General features: G+C 47.8%; 1 protein-coding gene across 1 annotated transcript in view; it reads left to right on the plus strand.

Annotated features, from left to right (window-relative positions):
• BUB1 (BUB1 mitotic checkpoint serine/threonine kinase) overlaps nt 1-24,210 on the plus strand; it is a 1,006,269-nt gene that overhangs the window by 558,959 nt on the left and 423,100 nt on the right. The window contains exon 20 of the mRNA XM_086926890.1: nt 23,533-23,649. Within this exon, the coding sequence (XP_086783016.1) occupies nt 23,533-23,649 (117 nt within the window). The remainder of the gene's footprint in view (nt 1-23,532; nt 23,650-24,210) is intronic.

The raw sequence follows: 24,210 nt of genomic DNA on the forward strand, positions 1-24,210 counted from the left end.
TGAGCTTGGGAAACACAACTTACGGTGGCAGAGCTGAGGAAGTCGAAGACTCTCTTGTTCGATGTGAACAGCAAGAAGCTCTCGGTAGAGGTCTAGAAGACTCTTGCTCTAATCCCATGGTCATTCAAAGGACAGAACTTTGTTGCAGTCAAGTAAAAGTAGGAAGACTCATAAACCATAACAAATCCAACCATGGCTCTCCCGCTTAGCACCTTTCCCATTGTTCTGAGTCCCATGAGGTATCAGAAACCTCTAGAAACTTTTTTCCCCCGTGGTCCATCCACCTACAACGTCTTCCTTTTTGTCTTTCTGCAGAAAAGGTAGCGAATCCAGATCATCTTTAACAACTAAAGAAGGCTATGGACTGTAACCTTGGTGCTTTACTGGATTCCTCTGGCATTCCTTCTGGCTCTAAAGATCCGACTTGTTGATATCCGGCTGCTCAGACTTCGACAGATCCATCCTCAATGGCATCCTTGCCTCTTACAATAGTTTTAAAGCCGAGTAGGTTGGGCTGTTGAGTGTGGGCCTCTCCACATCTCTGCTTTCGGTGCCGCACCGGGCGCTGCACAAGGCCACAGACGCTGCTGGGATTTACGCCATCGGAGCCCGTTGTATATTTGATTGTTCTTTCAGATACTGAAGCGAGTATACTATCTAATTTAGTGTACGCTAAGTCTGAACCAGATAGAAGTAAGGAGGAGTATCTATTTGATGTTGATTAGCCTCAAGATTACATTTTCCGAGTCTAACAAGATGAAATGGGTTTGGACACTTTTCCAGATGTAGGTTTATCATCCACTACAGCGGTTATAGCAACTGAGGAAGCAGCATAATTTGCCACAGTCCTTCTTCGAGTAGCTAAGACTCTTGGCCTTGTATTGCTAATACAAGAGGTTAGGACTACCTTAATGAATGAAATAGTGTTGTTAGAAATGGGATCTCTGGTTGGCTAAGGCTTGCTCCAAAACCAGGCAGATACCACCACTCTACATCAGGGCAAGGGAGTTACACGCCAAGATAACCCCTGCTTACCCCATTGGTAACGTGACACGAGCAGTAAGGCTAATCTCTGAGGCTTTGTAAGTTAAGCGTTTGCGCCTGCACACAGCAACAACACCCAAGGCCAAGCACAAAGGAAACTCCACACAAGGTTATATAAAACAGCCTTTGTATTATACCAAACACATTAGATAATAAACACACACTTTACTCTGTGCCATAGGCACGGGCAGAATTTACAGGGGATTATATACAGGGGAAAGGGCCACATGGACCACTGTCAAGAATATGCACTTTTAGAACTAGCACTTGGTAGAATTAGCACTTTGTCGGAATAACACTTAGCAAATATAATAACTGTAGCACCAAATAGCAAAATGTAGCACACAACCAGTAACCACTGGTAAAAGGTAAGTACCACCTACGCAACCCTAACCACCTTAGGAAAATATCACGCAGGGAACCATGAACTCACTAGTATAACTATACTAGGTAAAACAACCTCTTAAGCATAAACAGACATTCAGAGGTGTAGGTAAAAAGGCATTACACATGATGCGGAAATCACATTAGGCATATAGTCACATTTGCGCAAAAGATCACATAGGGCATAAACAAGTACCCCACCAAGGGCACAACACATGGAACTGTCCCAGGGCAAACTGGCCTCTCAGGGGCTGGAACGCCCTTTGTCCAAAATGTTAGGGCAGGCTGCGCTGGCAGCCGAAGAAGATTCACACGGGCCTACACGTAGCAGCTGCCCACTAAGTGCTGGGCAGCTGTAAGACCAGAGCCTGGCACCAGCGTACCTCCTGGCTCTCTAAATCAGCAAATGCCCCTTTAGCGTTGGTGCCTTGTGGGCTCGAAAGAAATGACCAACGGTGTCCCCTGGAGCCTCTCAGGCTCTATCAAGAAAATGACTGCTGGACAACGTGGGAGCCTCGTGGGCTCTGGACAAACGACCGGGGCCTCAGGAGCCTCGTGGGCTTGAAAGAACAAATGCACAATGTGACCGGGAGCCTCTTGGGCTACATAACAAATATGCCCCCGTGACGTTGGAGCCTCTCGGGCTCAAAAGGAATGTGCCCTGCAAACTGGGGGGGGGGGGGGGGGGGGGGGGGGGGGAGTGGCCCGCTGCCAACCGGGGCCGCTCTACCCTCCAAAGTGCCCCCGGAATCGTTGGAGTCCCGCTCGGGGGACTCGAAACAACAAAGAAAATGCCCCTGTCGTGGGTGGAGCCTCTCGGAGGAACTGCCCCCGTCGTTGGAGTCCCGCTCGGGGACTCGAATCGAAAAAATGCCCACTGAGCCTCTCGTGGGCTCTGAAGAAGCGGAAGCGCTTCACGAAACTGAGGAGCGACCCGCAGGGACGCCCACACTCACCGGCTGGTTGGGAGACGGCGTCTCCTGGGCTCTCCCTCCACTCCGGGAGCCTGGCTGACGGCAGCACCTGTCGTCTCACGCAGGAGTGCGGGGTCGGCTCCCTCTGCTTCCTGCTTCCTGGTGCTGGCGTCCTCTTTCTCTCACCGGACCGTAGGGTGGGCTCCCGTCAGCTTCCGGTTTTTGGCTAAAGTACTTCCGGGTCGTCGCAGGCAGGACGGCGGCCCGGAGGGGGGGGGAAGAGCGGCTCACTTAGTAATCCGGGGTAGGCTCCCGACAATTAAACAATAAAATGGGGTGGGCTTCCGTGACGGCTAAAAATATCGGCACAGAGTCCCTGGCGGGGTGGGCACCCGCGCCAAAAATGAAGCAAGGAGGGGTATCCTCTCTCACCCCCCAGCAGCGCGATGCTGCAGGCAGCCAATCCAGCGCCCCCCCGGCGCTGCAGGTCAAAGTTTAGGGGCCAGGTTCTTAGGAAGGAAAGGGGGGGGTGGGAATGCTGGGCCCAGGGGCCTGCTCACAGGGCCCTCAAGGCAGGGAGGCAGTCCCAGTGGTGTTCCTTCTGGCGCCCAGACGCAGCAGGCCCCCTCCAAGATAGGATCCAGGAACAGAACATTTTGTAAGGGGTCACAGCCCCTTTTTATACACAGAAACCCTTTGTCTGTGTCTGTAGGGTGGGTGGAAAACCAGTCGCAGCTGGTTTTGGAGCACTCTGATGTGTTCAGCCCCTCTCACTATTCACTGGCCAAGCTAGGGTCATCAGTTGCACCACAGGGGGCGGAGCCAGCATTGTGTGGGGAAAGCCCAGCCCTATTCAGGTCCCAGGTGCACTCCTCCCTCACATCAATCATGCAGATCTATCCACTCACCACCGGGGCAGACCCATCCTGACTCCTGGAGCCAGGCTCACCAGCCAGCTCCAGCCAATCAAAAGCCAGACAGCCAATTCACATAAATTACACAGACATGCCAACTTCTAGAAGTGGTACAAAAGGGGGTGGTGATGGACGGAGCATCTGAATCAATCAAACACTCACACCCAGTCAAAAGATCTGGGTTTAATCCATCACCGTTCTTTAGCCCACTCTGCCACCCCAGTTCAGAAATGGCTATATGCAAATCAGTCTGACCCTGTGCCTCATGGGACTCTCGTCTGAGCATACACTTATGGCGGCCAAAAGCGGTACAAAAGGGGATGGTGAGTGGGCTAAAGAACGGTGATGGATTAAACCCTGATCTTTTGACTGGGTGTGAGTGCTTGATTGATTCAGATGCTCCATCCATCACCACCCCCTTTTGTACAACTTCTAGAAGTGGCACTTCCACACTAGACACAATAACGCCACACACATCATCGCACAGCATTTAATCACACGAGTCCGCACATACCAAACTCGCACCTGCACTCCCCACACATCAGGAACTACTAGGGGCACATACATTCCCCATGCATTCCTGTGGGAGTGCAGGGCAACCTCACCACACGCACGCACTTTACTCTGGGACACAGTGGTAAAGTGCGCAGAAGCCAAAAATAACTAGCACCAAGTCACATATCAAAACCAAAAAGTTTAGGGGTGAACCTGCCTGAAGGGCCAAGTCTAACAACTGTACTCAGTTCTTGCTTCTCAATAGCCTTTATTGCCTTTTATTGAGATTTTCCTGATGCTTTAATAGGCTCCTGGACCAAGTCAGGATCTTTCCCCCTATAAATCACCAGATAGCTAGAAGACATTGTCCAGCTCCCGGAGATCCAGATTTTCAACATTCTTTAATGAACATGCCATTTGATGGTTCTTGATTATTTGGGGAAAAGCAGACCCAGCCAATAAATGATGTAGAGAGAGCAAGGCCACTGCCCTTTCTTTAGACTTGGCACCTGCAGTTCATCAGCTCTCACAATCACAGCACACCTTTTGAGGTTTTGGGAGAGGCGATCTTCAAAGGCAGGCATGCCTTCAGTACAGCAGACCACTCGGGCTTTTAGAGGATGCTATTGTGGAGCTGATAGGCAAAGGGCAGCCACCCATGTCCACTGTTCATTTGGATTTAAAAGCATTCCTTCCAAAGATCAAATGGGAGTTGGTACAGATATTAAGACAATATGACTGCCATGTGGTATTGCAACAAACCGGGCGGAGTAGGATTCTGGATTCTGCCTGTAAGTTCTTTCTTTGGAAGTGGTTGAGCGATCAGGGCATATCTCTGGTCATCCAACACCTGGCGGGATCTTTAAACATCAGAGTGGGCGAATTGAGCTGTGATACGCAGCTGGTCAGGAATGGCATTTGACCTCCAAGGTGGAACAGGGTATCTTCTCCCGATGTGGTGAGCCCTTGCTTGATCTAACTACCACCACAGGGAACACGCAGTGTTCAGAATTTTGTTTGTTGGAGTACTTAAGTAGGTCCTCTTTAGGGTCCACATCGAGGTTTGGCCTATCCACCTCTATATCTCTTGCACAGAGTGCTCAAAAAGATCACAAGAGACTGGGTTTATGTCATCCTAGCGGCTCTGGAGTGGGCAAGGAGATTGTGGTACTCCGAACTTCTTGCAATGAGGATCAGTCTTTTAAGTCTGCTGCCTTTTTGGGAGAATCTCCTGTTACTGCAGCAGGGTCAGATGCTACACTCAATCCTGAGCGGTTTACACCGCCATGCATGGCGATTAATCGGTGACAGTTGATAGTATATAATCTTTCTCCATATGTCCTTTGAGTGATTTTAGCAGCCAAGTGTCATTCTATAAAAATGGTTAATTGTGGACACTGGAAAAAGTTTCTGGTGTTTCTTATGTCAAATCCCAACCATTACAAGCTCCCCTTTCTGATAGTCTCTTGTTTGTTTATCACTGGCTTAACAAGGCTTTGCTGGGCCACAGTGAAAGGTTATTTTGCAGCCTTTTCGGCTTTCAGTTTATCTGATCAACCGTCTTTTTAAATCACCTGTTCTAGTGTTTTTTGAACGGATTGATCCATATGTTTGCTCCTGTTCAATTTATAATGCCACAGTAGGATTTACAATTAGTTTTTACCTGAAGTGTTTACCTTTTGAGCCTATGCATAGCGAAAGCGAACAGGATGATCAACTTTGACGGAATTTCCGAAGTTAAATAGGTGAGTCTGTGCCGTAGAGGACACTGTTGATGGATTGTATTATGATCTGTAGTGGACTAGCCATGAAACACCCACCAGAAGGATTGCATGCGCATTCCACTAGGGCAAAAGCTGCTACTACAGAATTATTTCGGGTGTACCGGTTTTGGATACATCAGGTTGCAACGTGGACATCCTTGCTCACGTTCACCAGGCACTATTGCCTGGACAATCATGTCGGGAAAGAAGGGCATTTTGCCCAATCTTTCCTGCAGAATTTAGTAGTTTGAGACATTGCACAGACCCACCACCTGGGAGGTATTGTTTTGATGTCTATTGAAAAGGTGAGGAATCTACGGTTAAAAGTCTCTATCAGAAGAGCAATATATTTACTTTCGGTAACCCCTTTTCTGGTACAGAATCTGTGTAACTGAAGATTCCTCGCCTGCCCTCCCAACCACCCCATTCATTGGAATTTCTGTGGTATAGCTGTAGGTTATGAGATTCCATTTATGAAATTCTGTACACAAGTCTTGTGATAAAAGCTTTCTTACAATATTTTGTTGTAACCACTTCCTTATGTAAAGCGCTCTGATAACCTCCGGGTCTAGCCAGCGATATATAAAACAAATACATAAAATATGATACAGAATGAGTACAGAAAGAAACTGACACCAGTGTGAGCAGCTGTCTATGTACAGAATCTGACGTTCGGACCACACAAGACCGTGGCATGAGGAACGCTGACAAGGCACGAGAGGATATTGCCATTCAAAAGCTTCTGGATTACAAACTGACGCCTGGAGGTATTCAAAAGTTGAGGAATTTGCAATTAGATATGATCTACCAGAGAAGGTGTTACTGAAGGTAATATATTTGTTTGTTTAGGTTGCCTCCTAATGGTGCATTTCTAGACTTTTTTTTTTACGCCAAAAAGCTTTAAGCATTGTAATACGATAAGATTTTCAATAGTTTGCAAGAATAACAAAAGGATATTCTGCTACTGTTTGGATTTAATTCTTTATTCCTTATGCCTGTAGGTGATTTATCTGAAAGAAACAGGTTAGTTATAGATTCCTTACCTTAGAATTACCCCAGGCATCAAACTGGATCCGGAAAGTTTTTCGTCAGCAGTACCCCTGAGCGTCAGAAAGGGGCATCGGTCAGTGTGTCTCTTTTGCCTGGAGCGCGACCACGACCACAAGTCGTGCTCCGACTGCCGGTTGATGGCGCCGAAGGCTTTGTGGGAGCGGTCCCGAAAGCTGCTGGAGTGCTGGCAGTCGGCTCCGCGCCATTAGAGGTCCCAGAGCCACCAACATTTGTCAGTCATCAAAGTCTTCGGGGTCGGTTAAGTCTAAGCATAAGAAGAAGCATAGACGCTCTTCAACTTTTCCCAGTCGGTCGGCCAGACGAGAGATGTGGGTGGTGCCCCTCCTATTGCTCCGCATGCAGTCCCTAGTAGACTCCTGTTTCCCTCCCTTTCCGGGACTCACAGCGACTCCCGCCCAGCTTTGTTTGTTCTACAAGGCGATGCATGCCATCTTTGGGTGGCCCGAACCCGTTGGCGTGCCTTCGGGCCCCGCTGACTTGTTTGGGTGGCCTAGGCCTTCTCCGCCGACGTCCCCGGCGCAGCAGGCCCCCCCTTGGATCCAGACCTGGATCCGGATCGGCACCAGATGACCTGATTACACATCCACCAGGGCCGCTTCCTCCAGCACCAATACCGCATTCGCTGACAGTCGGCCCCCTGGCCGGCGTCGACCCCGGCCTCCATCCCGGCGTGGACCTGGAGCTGGACCGGCATCGTCAGATCTGGCGCCAAGAGGGGTTTTTGTCCCCCTGTTCACTCCTGGTGTCCTTTTTTAGCAGAATGGTTCCCAGAGGAGGAGGACTGGGAGGGTCAGGTGACCCTCTGACCGACCAGTTAGATGAATAGGACTGGAGGGAGGAAGTGGGGGATGCCAGTGGTCTCGACACCTCCCCTGACCGTGGCATGTTGTCTCCTCCTACCGTGGCTACGGAGGAGGGAACGTCATACGCAGGTGTTACGTAGGGCAGCAGAGGCTCTAAACCTCGAGCTTCCTACGGTGGCGGTCAGGACAGAGGTGCTTCAACGAATGGCTGTTGAAGGCGGGCTTGCCCCAGGCAGTAGTCTCCCACCTCCAGACTACGGCAGACCTCCTGCATTCACTGGGGTTCTCCATCAATGTGCCGAAGTCACACCTGATTCCCCCTCAGAAGCTCCTCTACATCGGAGCGGTTCTGGACACGACGCGGTTTCGGGTCTATTCTCCCAAACAGTGAGATATTCAGGCTATGATTCAATCTTTCAGCCTCTATCCCATGTTTCGGTCAGAATGACCCTGAGGCTGCTGGGCCTCATGGCCTCCTGCATCCTGCTGGTCGATCATGCCAGGTGGCATATGCGGGCTCTGCAGTGGGATATTAAGTTCCAGTGGGCAGAGCATCAGGGGAATCGGTCTGATTGCATTCAGATCTCGGAGGGCACTGCACGACAATAGCAGTGGTGGCTCATGATCCAGGATTGGGTCAGTAGCAGATCCCTCTCCCTTCCCCAACCAGACCACACAGTGGTGACGGACGCATCCCTTCCGAGATGGGGCGGACACATGGTAGAGGAGGAGATCAGAGGTCTTTGGCGGAGTTCGAGCTCCACATCAACCTTCTGGAGCTTCGGGTGATTTGTCTTGCACTCAAAGTATTCCTCCCCTCTGTCCGTGGAAGAGTAGTGCAGGTATTCAGGGACAACACCACCGCCATGTGGTAATGCAACAAACAGGGCGGGGTGGGGTCGTGGCCCTATCTCAGGAGGCTCTCCTCCACTGGACATGGCTGGAATATCAGGGCATGTCCCTAGTGGTTCAACACTTGGCAGGTTCAGTGAACGCCAGAACCGACGAGCTCAGCCGCAGGTGCATGATGGATCACGAATGGCGTCTTCACTCGGATGTGATGCAAGGTCTCTTTCAACAGTGGGGAGACCCTTGGTTAGATATATTCGCTACCGAAGAGAACGTTCAATGTCCGCAATTTTGCGTGTTGGAATTTCCAAGTCGGCGCTCGCTAGGCGTTGCTTATCGTCACGAGTGGAGTTGCGGTCTGTTGTATGCCTTTCCGCCTATACCACTTCTGTCCAGATTGCTGAGGAAGATCTGGCGCGACTGGGCCCATGTCATTCTTGTGGCTCCGGATTGGGCACGGAGACTTTGGTATCCCGAGCTGCTCAACATGGCCATCGATCCTCCGACCCGTCTACCTCTTTGGGAGGATCTTCTGTCGCAGCAACAGGGGACGGTCCTCCACCTGAATCTGTTCAGCCTCCACCTTCTTGCGTGGAGTTCGAGCGGCGGCAGTTGACGTAATTAGACCAGCCTCCCAAAGTCTGCGATGTAATTCTGCCAGGCTGGCGTCCCTCCACTAAGACGGTATACGCCTGCTGGTTGAACAATTTCGTGGTATGGTGCTCAGCAAAGGCTGTGGATCCCCTCTCTGCCCCTCTTTCTGAGGTTCTTTTGTTCCTTCTTTCTTTGGCCCAGCAGGGCTCTGCTCTGGGAGCTATCAAGGTCTATCTCTCGGCCATCTCTGCCTTCCTTCGGCTCCAAGATCAGCCTTCCCTTTTCAAGTCCCCGGTGGTAAATCGATTCTTGAAAGCATACTCATCTCTTTCCTCCTATTCCTTTCGTTATGCCTCCGTGGGACTTGAACCTAGTTTTAACTTGTTTAATGTGAGCCCCTCCACAACTGTCCTCTGAGGCTCTTGACTCTCAAAACTGCTTTCCTGGTGGCCATCACCTTCTGCCAGACGGGTGAGTGAGCTCCAGGTGCTTTCTTCTAAGCCTCCTTTTCCATCTGTGCATTTGGACAAAGTTGTCCTCAGGACTTGTCCATCCTTCCTACCCAAGGTAGTCACTGCCTTCCACATTGGGCAAACCATCACTTTGCCCACCTTCTTTCCGCCTCCGCATCCTTCTAGGAGTAAGAGAGGCTCCACCGTCTGGACCCAGAACGTGCGCTTTCCTTTTATTTGGATCGCACCAAACAGTTCCGGGTGGATGTTCAGCTCGCTGTTGGGTACGAAGCCGCCAACAAAGGTCGGCCGTACACAAACCAAATATCTCCAGATGGTTCAATTTTTGTATCAAAGCTTACTATTCTTTGGCAAAGAAGGTGCCTCCAGTGGGTCTGCGCGCACATTCCACTAGGGCGACGGCTGCAACCACTGCTCTGGGACTCCACTGCATAAGACATCTGCCCAGCAGCTACGTGGGCTTTGTTACACTACTGTCTTGACAGTCAAGTCTAGAAAAATGGCTTCTATGGCCGTTCTGTTCTCCAGGACTTTCTGGTGTGATCTTGGTTCGCAGACCCATCTCTGGGGTTGGTATTGCTGGGGTATCTATTTAAGGTAAGGAATAAATAGCTAGCGTGTTTTTTTCAGATGAACAAGTTGCTGACTTTCGGTAACAATATATCTGTAAGAAACATTAGTTATAGATTCCTTACCGCCCCACCCATTCTCCCCGTTCTGCGAACTGATTTCTAGGGTTAAGGTTGTCCTTTCAGGGCACTAGTTTTGTACACTAGTGGTCAGTGTCTTTCATGGCTCTGCGTTTCTGGCGCGGAAAGTAGTGTATAGAACTGACATCAGCGCTCGGGGCGGCGTCTAAGTAGCTGCCGCGACGTCATCCCTGTGACACAACGCCAACGACTAACGCGGAGCTGACCGGTGCCACCTTCCGATGCTCGGGTGGTACTGCTGACGAAAAACTTTCCGGGTCCAGTCTGACGCCTGGGGGTAATTCTAAGGTAAGGATTCTAAAACGAACTAATGTTTCTTACAGATATATTGTTACCGAAGGTAAGAAATGGTTTTATAGTAGCATAGAGTATGTAGATCAATTTTGATCTTTAGTAAGCCATCATAACTAAACCAAAAGTTGTATATTACAACTTGACCCCTTATTAGTGTAGCCCTGGGGGTTTCTTAAAGCTGGAACTGGTGTTGCACATTAGGATCATGATGACTGGAGTATATATTTTTCCAACCATTTTGTGCCATTGGAGGGTAGCTTGCTGGTCGTGTAATCCTGTGTGTAGGTGTCACAGCTGATGAGAATGTGCCTGTGGAATCCATAGAATTTGAGGTGCAGAGATAGAGGGCATTTTCTAGACTGCCTAATATACTTCTGTAGTGTAGTTCCTATTTTCCCTATAGGCCCTGCGCATTGGAATAACATAAACAGCAGTGTAGACGTAGAAGTGCGGTCTTCCAGGTCTCTACTGACTATGCTAAACTTAATTGGGTTTGTTACCAACTAGCTCAGAGGTCACTGGAAACTTTCTTGACTGAATAGGAAGTGATCAGCTTCCCAGGCACAGACAAGAAGGGATTCAGTTTTCCAACAACCGCATAAACATGACAAATTTGCTCCTTAGAATAAGAGTCAATCTCTAGAGTCATGTGAAACAATAGACAGCTATTTCACTCAGTCAGTTGTGCAGATTACTTTCACCAAGATGCAGAGAATAGAGAGACGGGGCGTTTTCAATAAAAGGTATTATTTATTGAACAGTCTTTCTTCTCATGAAAGAGAAATGAATTGCCACAATTGCAAGACTTATTATAAAAAGTGCGTACAGTAAAAGGAGGATTGCGAAATAATACTGTAAAAGCATTGATATGGTTTCTTAGCCATACAATGGTTAAAATGAATAAAATATATACATTCATATATACATTTGACTAACTTACTCAACTGGTGCTTCTAACTACGCCTACCCCAGTGTACCCGACCTAAGCCTAATACTTGGAAGGGAGTAAGTAAGTAGCAGTTTAGTTAAGTTGGTTTTGCCAAGGATTTGCTTCAAGAATTCTCTCTAAGGGTTTAGTCAACACCATACCTCTGGAATAGAATGTTGGAGGTCTTGTATCTCCTTTCAGGACTCGATATTCCAGTTACCCGCAAGGGTAGGCTGGAAGCGCCGGAGCTGGATTTTCTCGGCAGGAGAAAAGACAGCGTCTTTCTCAGCGCGTCAAGGAGGAGGAGGGGCAGCGTCCGTGGACTGCGTGCATCTGCTGGGCTCTGCAAGGGACAGCTGTTCTGCTCCTGTATTCACCTCACCATCGCTCTTGCTTAAGGCAACGTTGGTAATATTTATACCTGAAAGGTGCCTTGTTTGACGTAAGTGTTTGGACATAAGACGTCAATAAAGATGTCACAAGAACCAGTCGTTCTTACAGTGCTCATTAGAGTTCTATTACTAATCAAAACATAGCAAGCGGGGTTTTCCCAGGTTGCTGGGGGTTTTATCTTGTTGAAGAACTCTGAGTGTAATCTAGGAATCTAAGATAGTGGCTTCTGCTGTGTCATGTACTGTAATGAGCTGCAGAGGCGAGTTTCTGAAATATGGCTGAAATATGGCTCTGATCGTTTATGCCATTATAGGGGTATGAATGGATTATAGCCGTATAGGGGCATAAGGTTACAATATTGATCTGGGCCCTAGATTAGAACACGACACTTCTTTCCTTCCGTGTAGTTTGGTTCACTGTGGGATTTGAATTTTGTATTAATGTTATTGTTAATGTTAAGGGATTTGTAGCGCGCACAGCTACTCAATAGAGTGCCCCGGCGCAAGCCCAAGAGTCATAGGAGACCAAAGCGTAGGAGAACTAGAAACAGGCTAATTGAACAGGGAAGTTTTTAGTTTTTTTCTAAACTGAGAAGGATTCTTAAGATGCCACAAATCCAGAGGTAGGGAATTCCAGTATGTTGCGGCAAGAAAGGCTAATGAGCTACACCCCTAACATTTCAGAAGAAACCTGGGAACAGACGCTAGGAACATGTTTGAGGAGCGAAGAAGCCTGCCCGGGGTATAAAACTGAAAACGTTTCCTGAGATAGGCAGGGCAAAGTGTAGCATGAACAATGGTCACAGCCTTGAACATTATCCTAGCTTTAACTGGCAACCAGTGTAAGTTACTCAAGTGTTGCCTAACACTGGAGCGCTTAGGAAGATCCAATAGAAGATGGGTGGCAGCATTCTGAACAACCTGCAATTTGTCCAAAAGGTAGCAAGGAAGATCGACGTAAAGTGCATTTGCATAGTCTATGCGAGAGGTGACCAAAGCACGGATAACAGTTTCTTTAGCAGAGAGAGGCAGCAGTGGCAAGAATCTGCGGAGGAGTTTTAAAATACCAAAGCAATTGCCAGTGAGTTTGCCAATCTGGTTACCAAAGCTGAGTTTTTCATCAAACCAGGTGACAAGATTTTTCACAGGATGGCCAGAAGGAGAAGGACGGAAATTCAGTCGGCCAGAAATTATGCCAAAACAATGGGGGAAACTCCCCGAAGAAAAGAATCTGTTTTGTCTGAGTTATATTTTAACTGAGGAGACACAAACCAGCTAAATACCGCAGACAGGCAAGCCTTGACATGAGATGCGGCGGCCTCATGTTTCCTCCAGGTGAACAAAAGTTGTGTGTCATTGGCGTAGGCAACCACTTTGGCAACTAGGTCCTCAGCCAGGTGAATAAGAGGGGTCATATAGCGATTGAATAGCAGGGGACTCAAAATAGACCCCTGAGGAACCCCTGTCTGCAAAGCTTGAGATGTGGACACAAAAGGGGGATTTCAAACTTGTTTATTTATTTATTTATTTATTTTTAGAGTTTTCTATAGCGCGAACTTAAACCGATTAGGTTATCAGAGCGCTTTACATAGCACCAGTTCCGTTACATGTTATCACAGCACTTTACATAGAATCAGTTACGTTACACATTTCAGGAACTTGAACCGATTAGGTTATCAAAGCGCTTTACATAGCACCAGTACCGTTACATGTTATCAAGGCACTTTACATAGAATCAGTTACGTTACACATTTCAGGAGCACATTTCTTTTTGTTCTAGTGAATAGGGTTATCTCTTCACTCGGGGGAAGGGATACACCTGGCTATATTCCAACAGTCACACAGGCGATTCGTCGTTAAAGCTATAATTCTAAACACAGGGAGGGGATACACATGGATACAATCTAAAAATCACATAGGATACTAGTCGTTAGAGTTATCTTCTATCTACACATGAGGGATGTGACTGGAAACACTCTAAGGGTCACATAGGGGTGGTAGAGAGTACAAAGGTCCACTGCACACACTAGTGATAAGAGTCCACTACATACACATAGGAAGGGACATGACTGGTTGAACTCTAAGAGACGCATAGGGGTGGTATAGGGGTGCGTTCGTGTCCCTGGAGCCTGTGTCCGCCGGACATAGGAAGCGTGTCCCCAAGGGCGCCATCTTGGAGTCAGGCACCGTTGGCGCGAAACAGCGTGGTCAGCAAGGGGGGGGGGGGGGGGGCACATCTCTGCCCTCGGGCCCAGGCCCGTCTGTGGCGGAGAAAGGATGTATGGCCCCCGGAGCAGGTAAGTGGGATGGTTTCAAGGCGGCGGCGGTTTTAATTAAGGGACTGAGGTGCTCTGGATCTAGCGTATGAATACTCACAATCATAAATGTGGCTGAACATTCCAGGGCTTGCATGAGAAGTGGGAAATAAAAGGTGTCCTTAACCTCTCGTGAAGTTATGTTTTTACTAATGACAAACGCCGCCAATACACAAAATAATACCTCTACCAAATCAGCTTAACACATTTGTCTGACAGGAGAACGAGGAGGCAGGCATGGAATCTTTCTCTTGGCTATAAGCAAGAAAAGGGGGGGAAGGTTGAGAGACTCAAACTTTCCAGGCAGTACAGAGCTGGCACCAATACCGATAACCCTACTTTTTACTAAATCATAATCATTTCAGCAAAACAACAAGTTACCTTCAATAACGCTTGTGGATACTGTAACTGCAGATTCTTCACCTTTATAATTAGGGATCCCGGTTTTATGGTGTGTGTGTGTATATATATATATATATTATGTATTAACATTTCCGTCTGTATTTATCTATATTTATTTTTTGGACATCTTTTTGGTATTTATCCATGTTTATTTCGTGTTTTGCGAATATATGTAGTCTTAAAATGGTATATTTCCATATTTATTTAACTGATTAACATCCAATAATACTATGCTGCCTGTCGCCTTTTTGCAAATTAAGCAGCCAAATGTAGCAAAACACTACACCTACAGGAAATATCAGCATTATAGTACAAATATATGTTAGCACACGCCTGCATTTAGGGAAACTGGTTTTTTTCTTAGCCATGCTGTGAATGCTCAGCTGTTGCCCTGGAAATGACAAAAAACAGCATCGAGAATCACCAAAAAGGAGCTACCTTTCCCTATTTTTCCGCTTTTAAAAATAAATACAGACAGGAAACACATTATTTTCTGAATGTATTTATCTGTAAAAATCAGTAACAAGCATTTACAATGCAACGGTTTCGCCTTTGTAAAAGTTAGAGCTAATGGCATTGTAAATGACAACATTTTTATTTATGTGTTGGTTTTGAAAACAGATAAATAAATGGCATTGTCATTTACATTGCCAATAGTTTAATCTCTTGCAAATGTATTGTACCCTACTGGAAGAGCTCAGCAGACAGCAATTACTACCACACACACACCCACCCAGAGCCAGCCACACACACACACACACACACACATGAGCCACACATACACACCCAGAGCTACACACACACACACACACACACACACACCCAGAGCCACACACAATCCCCCCCACACACACACACCCAGAGCCACTCACATCCACACACCCACACCCAGAGCCACACACACACCCACACACCCAGAGCCACACACACCCACACACCCAGAGCCACACACACACCCAGAGCCACACAAACGACCTTGATTGAGGTTCTTTCTGCCAAGCCCACTGACACACGCCGCGGGCACCAGAGAGCGTGTCTAGCCAACGTGCTAGCCAAGCCACTGCTGGACAGCTTTGCTAGTCAGCATCCTCCCGCTAGCCGGGGACGCTTCCGACAGCTTGAAACCCGTACAGCGTTACTAGCGCTTACAAGCTGCACCACAGTACTACTGCATCAGTTTCCTCTCTCGAAGCAGGACGTCCTCCAAAACAGACATTAAAGGAGAGTAAGAGGCGGTGAGAACGCTTCCAAAGACCTTGCCTTCCTAGGGTCCTGCAACACAGCGGAGACGCGCTGGACATCTGGGGTTTGTCGGATATCTGCCACGTCACACCCCCTTCTGTACCAGATATGAATAGTGCACAGTTCCAGTCCTCGCGCCATGGCAGCAGTCTGTCTGTGCATCACTGTCCGAACGCCGACTAAACGGCGACACTGCATAGTTTTATAGTGTTTGCGTTTCCACTGTTTAAAAGGTGTCCCCTTGCAAAACATAATATGGAAAATACACAACCTACAAAATTGCCTATGACGCCAGATGCGTTGCTACTTTAATGAAGAGAGCGAGAGGTGGGCAGTTTGAACAGGCTGCTGTGCCTATACCCGGTCTGAAGCGTCCAGTGCACACCATCTAGCTTGTCACAATGATTTCTCAAACTTGTAGGACCTGAAGGACTAGGTCAGCAGAAAGTATCCAAACCATGCAACCTGGTCATCCTTTTCATGAGAAGATGAGAAACCCCTCCCCCTCGCTGCTGCTTCCTACAGCTGCCAGTGCTAGCAGTAATATCGTAGAAATAATGCTTCGCAAACCTCTCCTTCAGCCCTGTCCTCTAGGATGCCTTCAAAGCGCACAGGAGTCTAGCCTCCGGGAGTTCGCCATCCAAACTCTCAGTGAAAATGGCCAATAACAAACGCATCGCTGCAAGAGCGGGGGTCCGTGAAAGCCAAGGCTGGGGGTCGTTACCATAGGTGCAGTTGCAGCACAGCCTCAGGACCAGCAGGATCTACATCTCAGGCTCCCTGGGGCGGCCGGGCACGTGCAGCTCTGTGCGCTCCGTCCATGCGGCGCGCCGGGCTATGACCAGCACCGGCACACACTGGAAGGAGGCGGGGCCACGGGGGGGATCGAGGGAGCGACCGAGGGGCGGACGGACGGGCTCACACAGCACCCGAGAGTCTTGACTACATTCCCACATTTTAGACAGTATTACTTAGCTCTAGCTGTAAGATTTCACAGGGATAATTACACCGCATGCATTTGTAAATGATACTAGATTTCATGTTAAGCTCTGCTTTTCACGGAATTCATATAGCCAAGTAGGCAACGTAAGCATAGCGTTGTGGCACAAAAGAAACAACGTTTACCATCGGCCGAAGAGTGGGCTGCATAGAAATCCCGTCTTCTTTTCATTTCATCTACAGAAGGAAAACACCTCAGCATTAAACTCTCCAAAAATAGCAGCGGGGACGGGCTCGCAGCTCTGGGAGGCGATTTGCCTACCTGCGAGCCCGACCTAACATCACCCGGCTGCAGCGCCAGAACAACGGAGGTGCGGGAGACGGACACTGGGTGCAGGAGAGGCCGCGGCTGCACACGAGGATTTTGGGCCTTGACATGGCGGCGGCACTTTATGTTTCCCAGCTGTGAGTCGTCCTGAGGAGACGCGGCTCCTGTGTGTTGCCCCCACTCAGTTGAGGACCGGATATACGCCAGAGACTGCGGTGCCCCGTGGATTTGTGAATATAGCTGGCAGCTGAGGGCGGTGTTAACGTTGAACCGGGCTACTGTGGAGTTGGCGCCTGGCACTGTGACATCGCCGATGGGCATGGCGCAGCTCTGAGGACGGCGCTGCGGAGGCTGTTTCTGCCCGATGCTGCAGAGGGTCAGGTAAGGCTGGTGTGGGCGGAGGAGCCCTTGTAGAGCCATTAGACGACCGAGTCCGGTGGGGCCCCTGCATACTGGCGACAAGACTGGGATTGAGGGCTGAGATACGGCTAGATGTGCCCTGTGTGACAGCGGGGACGGGTACACGGACAGCGGGAGTCACGAGGGGTGGGGGGGCGAACAAAGACACGGACAGCGGGATACAACCATGCGGGACCAGGACGATCGAACAAATGATGAAAAACAGCCATGTAAAAAAAAAGAAAATAAGTACACGCCCACAGTGGACACGTCTTCATGAAGTTGCGAAAAGCCTAAAAATCGCCGGAACGCACACGAATCTGCTCCGGCATTGACGGACAGATCTCTGTTCCAATGGCTAGCCTCCATTTATGGAGCTAGCCAATGGAACAGAGGGGCGGGACAACACACACATACTGTACACATAAGATTTCGCTTGCGCCGAAAACAGGTGAAACCGGTGAAACCTAAAAACGAAAAACTGGGAGCCTTTTTTATAATAATCCTAGTGCCAAAGTGATCCCGAAAGCTTTCACAGCAGTGCTAGAGTTTGCCACTAGGTAGTGCCATGCGACCAATCTGGACTTTGCTCCCCTAACTTGCCAACCCCCAATCTCTCAAATAGCAGCCTGGCTCATGAGCACCATGAATTTGGACAGTTTAATATCCCTCAATACTATAAGGATGTCTTGACACAAGCCAGGGCCGTGTAAACAAATAAAACATATACTGCAAAATGGAAATGTTTGTGTGTAGTCCCACTAACCGATTACATCCCTTCCATATTCAGGCTCACCAGATACCCTGGTACCTTCTATAATTGGCAAGATTAGGAATCTGGTACACCTTAATCAAAGTTCACCTGGCAGACATCTCATGTTTCAAATGGACACATAGTGAGCCATCAATGTAATCACACACTTGTCAAGGAAGTTCTGAAAGAGTTTTTCAGAGTTTTCCCACCACCATCCAGAACCACAACAGCAGCCAAGGAACGAGCAATCACTGGTCAGTTCCATTTGAGCCCATTAACAAGTCAACCATAAAGTACTTAACCTGGAACACTGCATTCCTTCGAGATATATTCAGCAGGGAGATTTTACCAAGATTCAGGCCTTTACTGCCACAGAAACGTTCCTGCAATTTATAAAAAACAGACCATGCAATACTAAGGACTAAGCCCTAATTCAAACAAAGTACAAAATTAATTTTTGGTTCTCCCGCCCAAAGTGGGGGTCAGAACCGGTGGGGACCAGTTGCTGGAAGCAGCAAAAGGACTGGGGAAGCTCTCAAAGGCAGCAAGCTTTTGAAGCTTCCCCTTTGTTGACCATGCCCACGGGTGCCAAATGTACTGCCAAGCAGTACCGATGATGCCCAACTTCTGTAGACTGGCAAGGAGAAGTGAAAGGGGGACAGTATCAAAAGCGGCCGAGAGGTCCAGCAGGACCAAGACGGCCCTGCCCCCAGCAACCAGAGTCTCACGAATGGCCTCCGCTACTTCTACTAGGGCAGACTCAGTACTGTATGTCGCCCTGAATCCTGATTGGGCTGGATGGAGAAGGCCCTGCTGTTCAATGAAGGCGATAAGCTGCTTGTTCACCATTTTGTCGCAAACTTTGGTAATGGCAGGAAGCAGAGAGATGAGGCGATAACTGGAAGAAAGGTGGGAATCCAGAGTAGGTTTTTTAATGAGGGGCAAGCAACGCCTGTTTCCAGTCGGTAGGAACGAAAGCAAGTGAGAGCGAAGTATTAATCAGCTGATTAAAAAATGGGGTTGATAACAGCAGCTGCTGTAGACATAAGTTTCGCAGGGCAAGGATCATGAGGGGAGCCCGATTTAAGGCAAGATACAGCAGCCACAAAGATACAGGTTCAAATGCAGAAAAAGTAACGCAGGTAGTGGAACCAGATGAGTAATCAGGGGACAGCTGAAAAGACTGGCAATCAGTTATGAAAAAGCGATTGCAATACCCTGACCTTATTGATAAAAAAATTGGAGAGTTCTTCACACCATTCGAGAGAAGGGGTGTGAGCCACGCTCATTGCATTGGGTGAAGTGAAGCTTTTTACAATGCTAAACAACTCTTTAACCTAATTACTACTACTGGGCAATATGATCAGCGTAAAAGGGCCACTTGGCTAATCTAATGGCCGCATAGTAGGCCTTATGGGCCTTTTTCAATTTGGTCTTGGCCTCAGAACCATAATCGTGTCTCCATTTTCTTTCCAGCCTTTAACAATGCTGCTTCAGAATTTTGAGCTGGGGCAAGAACCATGGTTTGGACAGTGGGGCCTTATGGTGTCTAGGTTTGGCTTGTGGAGTGAGATCGATCACCACCTTCTCAATCCAGCTATTAAAATGGGCAAGGACAGGAACAAAATCTGCAGGGAGCGAAGGCGGATATTCTGCTAAAAGCTAAACAGAATGCAGCAGGTTCTATTTTAGGGGGCGCCCTTCCCCAGCCATTGAAGCGAGGCCTGAGAGAAGGATGACCTTTGGAAATCTGCCAGGAGAAAGAAATCTGATAATGTTCAGACCAAGTGACTGGTAGAGGGGGAGACAGTAGGAAAGGCAAACTAGAGCAAATTACATCTAGTGTGTGACCACCACAATGAGTCAGGTCAGACACACATAGTTGGAGTGAAGACAACTGTATCACAGCTAGAAAATCATGTGTGTCACTCCCATCGGTGTTATCGATGTGAATGTTAGTCAACAAGAAGGAGAAAATGCAACTATTGCAAAGCCCTAGGCGTGATCCAGTCGGCAGGCAACTTGGGAAAGGTACCAGCAGGTCCAGGGGGACGATAAAGCAGTATCCCACCCAAGCAGTAGTGAGGGGAAATTTGGATGCAAAAAGTCAGAGGAATCCGTCAGTTCACTGCATTGACATGCCCACTCTTACCTCACAATCAACACAACACCCACCGCCGCCCTACTTTGCGGTTGGCTCTAAATATCCTAAACCCATTAGGGATAGCCATTTCCACAACTGGATTAGAGAAAGGGCTAAACCAGGTTTCAGTTACAAAATGCAGGTCCAAAGACTCATCAATAAGCAGGTCAAAAATATCCTGATAATGCTTTGGAATGGAGCGGGCATTGATAAGCACAGCCTTAATATCATGTAACACATTTCTACCCTCCAACTCACCAATAGAGGCCAAGGGGAGCAGGGGAAATTCAAGATTGCACTTATCACAGGTGCAATTATTGTCCACAGCAGCATCCCATTTCTTACATTCCCCACAATTAAGGTTGAGAGACAGCAGCTCAGGACCATCATACATCAAAGTTTCGATACTGGTATGAAACAGTACACTAGCATAGCGACTGGTGCTTCCGGGACGCTGACAGGCTTGCCTTAGGTGCATCCGATGAGTGTCCCCTGCACGCTCGTACAGCGCGCCTTTTTAAACCCCACCCTCTAAAAAGCACTAGAGCTCGCACTGAACAAAATGGCATCTCTAGGCTGGCACAACCAGGAAGTGAGAGCCCCACAGGAGAAATGAAGTCAAACAGAGCGTACAGCTCCCAAATAAACAAAGGTACCAACTTCAATTTTGTTAAAAAGCGCAAGTTTTTTACTATTTTTTTTAAACGCAGTAAAGAAACACAGTAAAATACAAAAATAATTAAAATGCAGCAGCCGAAGGTGCGTTAGCTATAGAGTGCAGCTTTCTTAAGCCTGGCCTTTCCAACTAATACATTGGTCCTCAGTTTGCCAACTAACTCTGAAGACTGTATTCTTTGCGACAATAAATTTGACTCATAGTATTGGTAAATGCAGGCCTTCTCATTTCACATGGGCCAGTCTGTCACTTTTATTTCTTATTTCCTTCTCTTTCACTCCTACAAGAAAGATGAGAGGCAATATAGAATTAACCCCAGTATCTTACTATGTCGACAGCACAATGCTTACTGAATTGCCAGTTCTTTATGGTCTGACTGCATCCCTTGGGCAGGCTATGGCTAAACATACAATTTCATGTTGGTTTACCCTTATCATAAGGGCCAGCAATGCCTTAGCTAAAGAAGGCCCTCCAGCTGGTATTCACTAAACACATGGTATCCCTGCTTCTCCCACTCTTCCTAGGAGCGTCTCATTGTTCCCCGGGTGGCAACTTGGCCTTTTGTGCATTGGGAACCATTCCTGTCTTACAGCTCAAGCACACAGTGATGGATATTTTTGTAAGGGTTTATAATATGACTTGCTTGCTTAAGTACTGATTTATAAGAGGAAGGGCCTGGCAAGACTGATTTGCATATTGCTGGGTCTAAACTGGGGTGGCATGGTGAGCAAAAAAATGATGGATTTAACCCAGATTTCTTAACTGGGGCTGAATGTATGATTTATTCAGCATTCCATCCATTATTTGTTTGCGTAGCACTTTTCACCCTAAGCGGGGTATGCCTAGACGTGGGTCCCGTGTTCACTCTGCCACTGGATTCAAGCCAGCCTGGTTGATGAAGGGTAATACCCAGAAACCGTTCCCAGGATGCTTGTTTCCGGTCCAAGGAGGACCTGACGTGGCAGTTCAGTCTGGACTGTTCCCATGAAGCACAGGGTCAAGACTGATTTGCAGATGGCTGGTTAAACTGGGGTGGCATGGTGAGCAAAAGAACAATAGATTTAACCCAGATCTCTTGACTGGGGTTGAATGTATGTTTTATTCAGCATTCCGTCCATTTGTTTACGTGGCAGTTCAGGCTGGACTGTTTGATGTAGAGCAGGGTCAAGACTGATTTGCATGTGACTTTAGTCCAAATGTTGGATTCCAACCAGCCCGAGCACTGCAGGAACGTAGCAGGCACCAGTCCCCTTCCCCTGCCCACTGACCACTCACAGGATAACCACTATGAGTGAGCCAATGGACCTGAAAAGAGGGTGGTATTGTTGAGGAGACACCAAGTCTGCCACCCTTGTGAAGCACTAGGACACTGCTCCCTTCTTCCTCCACGCTTCTGCACCTGTAGAAAAGACAACTTTTTCATATAGACTTATACCACAGGGTGTATCCCAGCCCCTATGACCATGCCCTGACACAACACAAACAACCCCTCTTACCGGTTTAAAGCGCAGGCTTTGCTTCGTGAAGGCACTTTTAAACACAGGGCACTGGAATGCTATTTCCTGCTTTCAATGCTATCTCCCATCGGGAGCACGTCTGCAGTGTCCTTAAAAACAGTGCGAGGGGAAAAAAAGGACTTTGACCAGTACCAGAAAAAAACCCTTTATAGAATTGATAGGGAAATGGAACCGGGACCGTTTGACAGCGAGGGGTATCCTAAACCAAAATCCCAGCGCTAGAGATACCGCTATCGCGGAGTGACCCGAAACGTCACTTCCGCAAACAACGATGTGAACCGGCGTCTAACCAGGACGTGCTAATCACATCCGTAGCTTCCTAAACGTTCGGTGACAAAGGCCTTCATACACCGAAAGGAAACAACTAATAAACAGTGAACGGGAGCCCCCGAACACACACCTCCTCACTACGCTGGGACAAGGAAGCAAGGGAAAAACAAGAAGGGAAGCACCTACCCGGGACCCTACGATAAATAACTTCAGGGAAAGGACAAGGACGGGGGAAAGGAATAAAATATCGTAATGCAACAAGGCAACAGGAATTCCTCTCACGAGCCCGTGAAGAAGACAGGACAAAAAGGGTTGGAATCAGCAGAAGCGCCTTCGAACAGCAGCCAGCAACCGGAATCCAAGTTTGGCGATTTCAAGCAAAGAGTAAAGGGATGACTACACTTTTATCCTACAGGTCATTGGTCATGTGATGCCACGGCATGGTCACTGAGAAGGGACTAACTGCCCAAAACCCTAACATCAAACTGAGGCAGCATGGTTTGCAATCACTACTGATGGACTGTGATTGGGCTAGAGTGTGATTGGGCTTGAGTAATTACAGTCGCTGGGATTAATTCAACCATTCCTTCCATCACTTTGTATATAATTTACCTTGGTAAAGCGTCCCCACACATCCATTTTGGTTATTGCGTTGTGACTCATTCATAAGGTGAGTAATCTGCAGAAAATATTGATCTGGGGAAAATGAAGCCACGTCTTTAGGCTTATGGTGGCATAGGAGAGCTATTGATGGGGAAAGGTCTTGCAGAGTCAATCTAACACCTGAAGGCTATTCATTATGTGCAGCTTTGTAGTCGGTATCCACCAGAAATTAGGGAAATTAAGTAACGTCTTCTTTTTTTGCATGCATTTATTTACAACCTTAATTGTTTCAACAGGCTGTTCTATTTTTTTGCAGGTTATATATGGGACATGTTTCAGGTGCAGCCTGGGTCTGCTAATATGGAGGAAGATGAGATGTTGGACTTGGATAAAGGAAATAATCTAGACCTAGAGGCTTTTTGCAGAAACGACTGTAAGTTTCATGTTAATTGTATAACTAAACATCATCTTGATTTTGGTCTGGGTTAGCCCAAAACGTAAACGTTTGGTACACAATTAAAAAACCTTTGGTATAATGACTGTATCTGAACTCCTAATGGATGTTTCTAATGAATATTTGTTTTTTAAAATTTGGAGGTGCATCTTGGTGCTGTGGATTTAATTGCCAGGTTCTTGGAATTTTTTCAGGAAGCAGGTGTAGTACTGAGGTGGGAGTCTTGCCTGCACCCTAATGGATACATGAATTTTCAAAACTAGAACCGGGCTTAATCATCAAGCACTGTTGAAATGGAAGAAGAATGTATTTGAGGAGCTGGGCCAGCATGGAAATGGGAGTATGATGATTGCTGTTTGGGTGTGTACTGTTCAGCCCGGTATAAAGTGCAGTCAGAATAGATCTGTTGCTGAATCCTAACTGCTGCTTATGGTGTTGGAATGGGGATGCAGAGGCCTGTGATTTATGGTATTTGGTTCATCCTAAAGACTTCGAATGGGGAGGCAAGTTTATGGCTCTACAGTCATGTTGCGGCCTTTA

The sequence above is a fragment of the Lissotriton vulgaris genome, chromosome 6 (genome assembly GCF_964263255.1).
Source record: "Lissotriton vulgaris chromosome 6, aLisVul1.2, whole genome shotgun sequence".
In the NCBI taxonomy this organism is placed as follows: Eukaryota; Metazoa; Chordata; class Amphibia; order Caudata; family Salamandridae; genus Lissotriton; species Lissotriton vulgaris.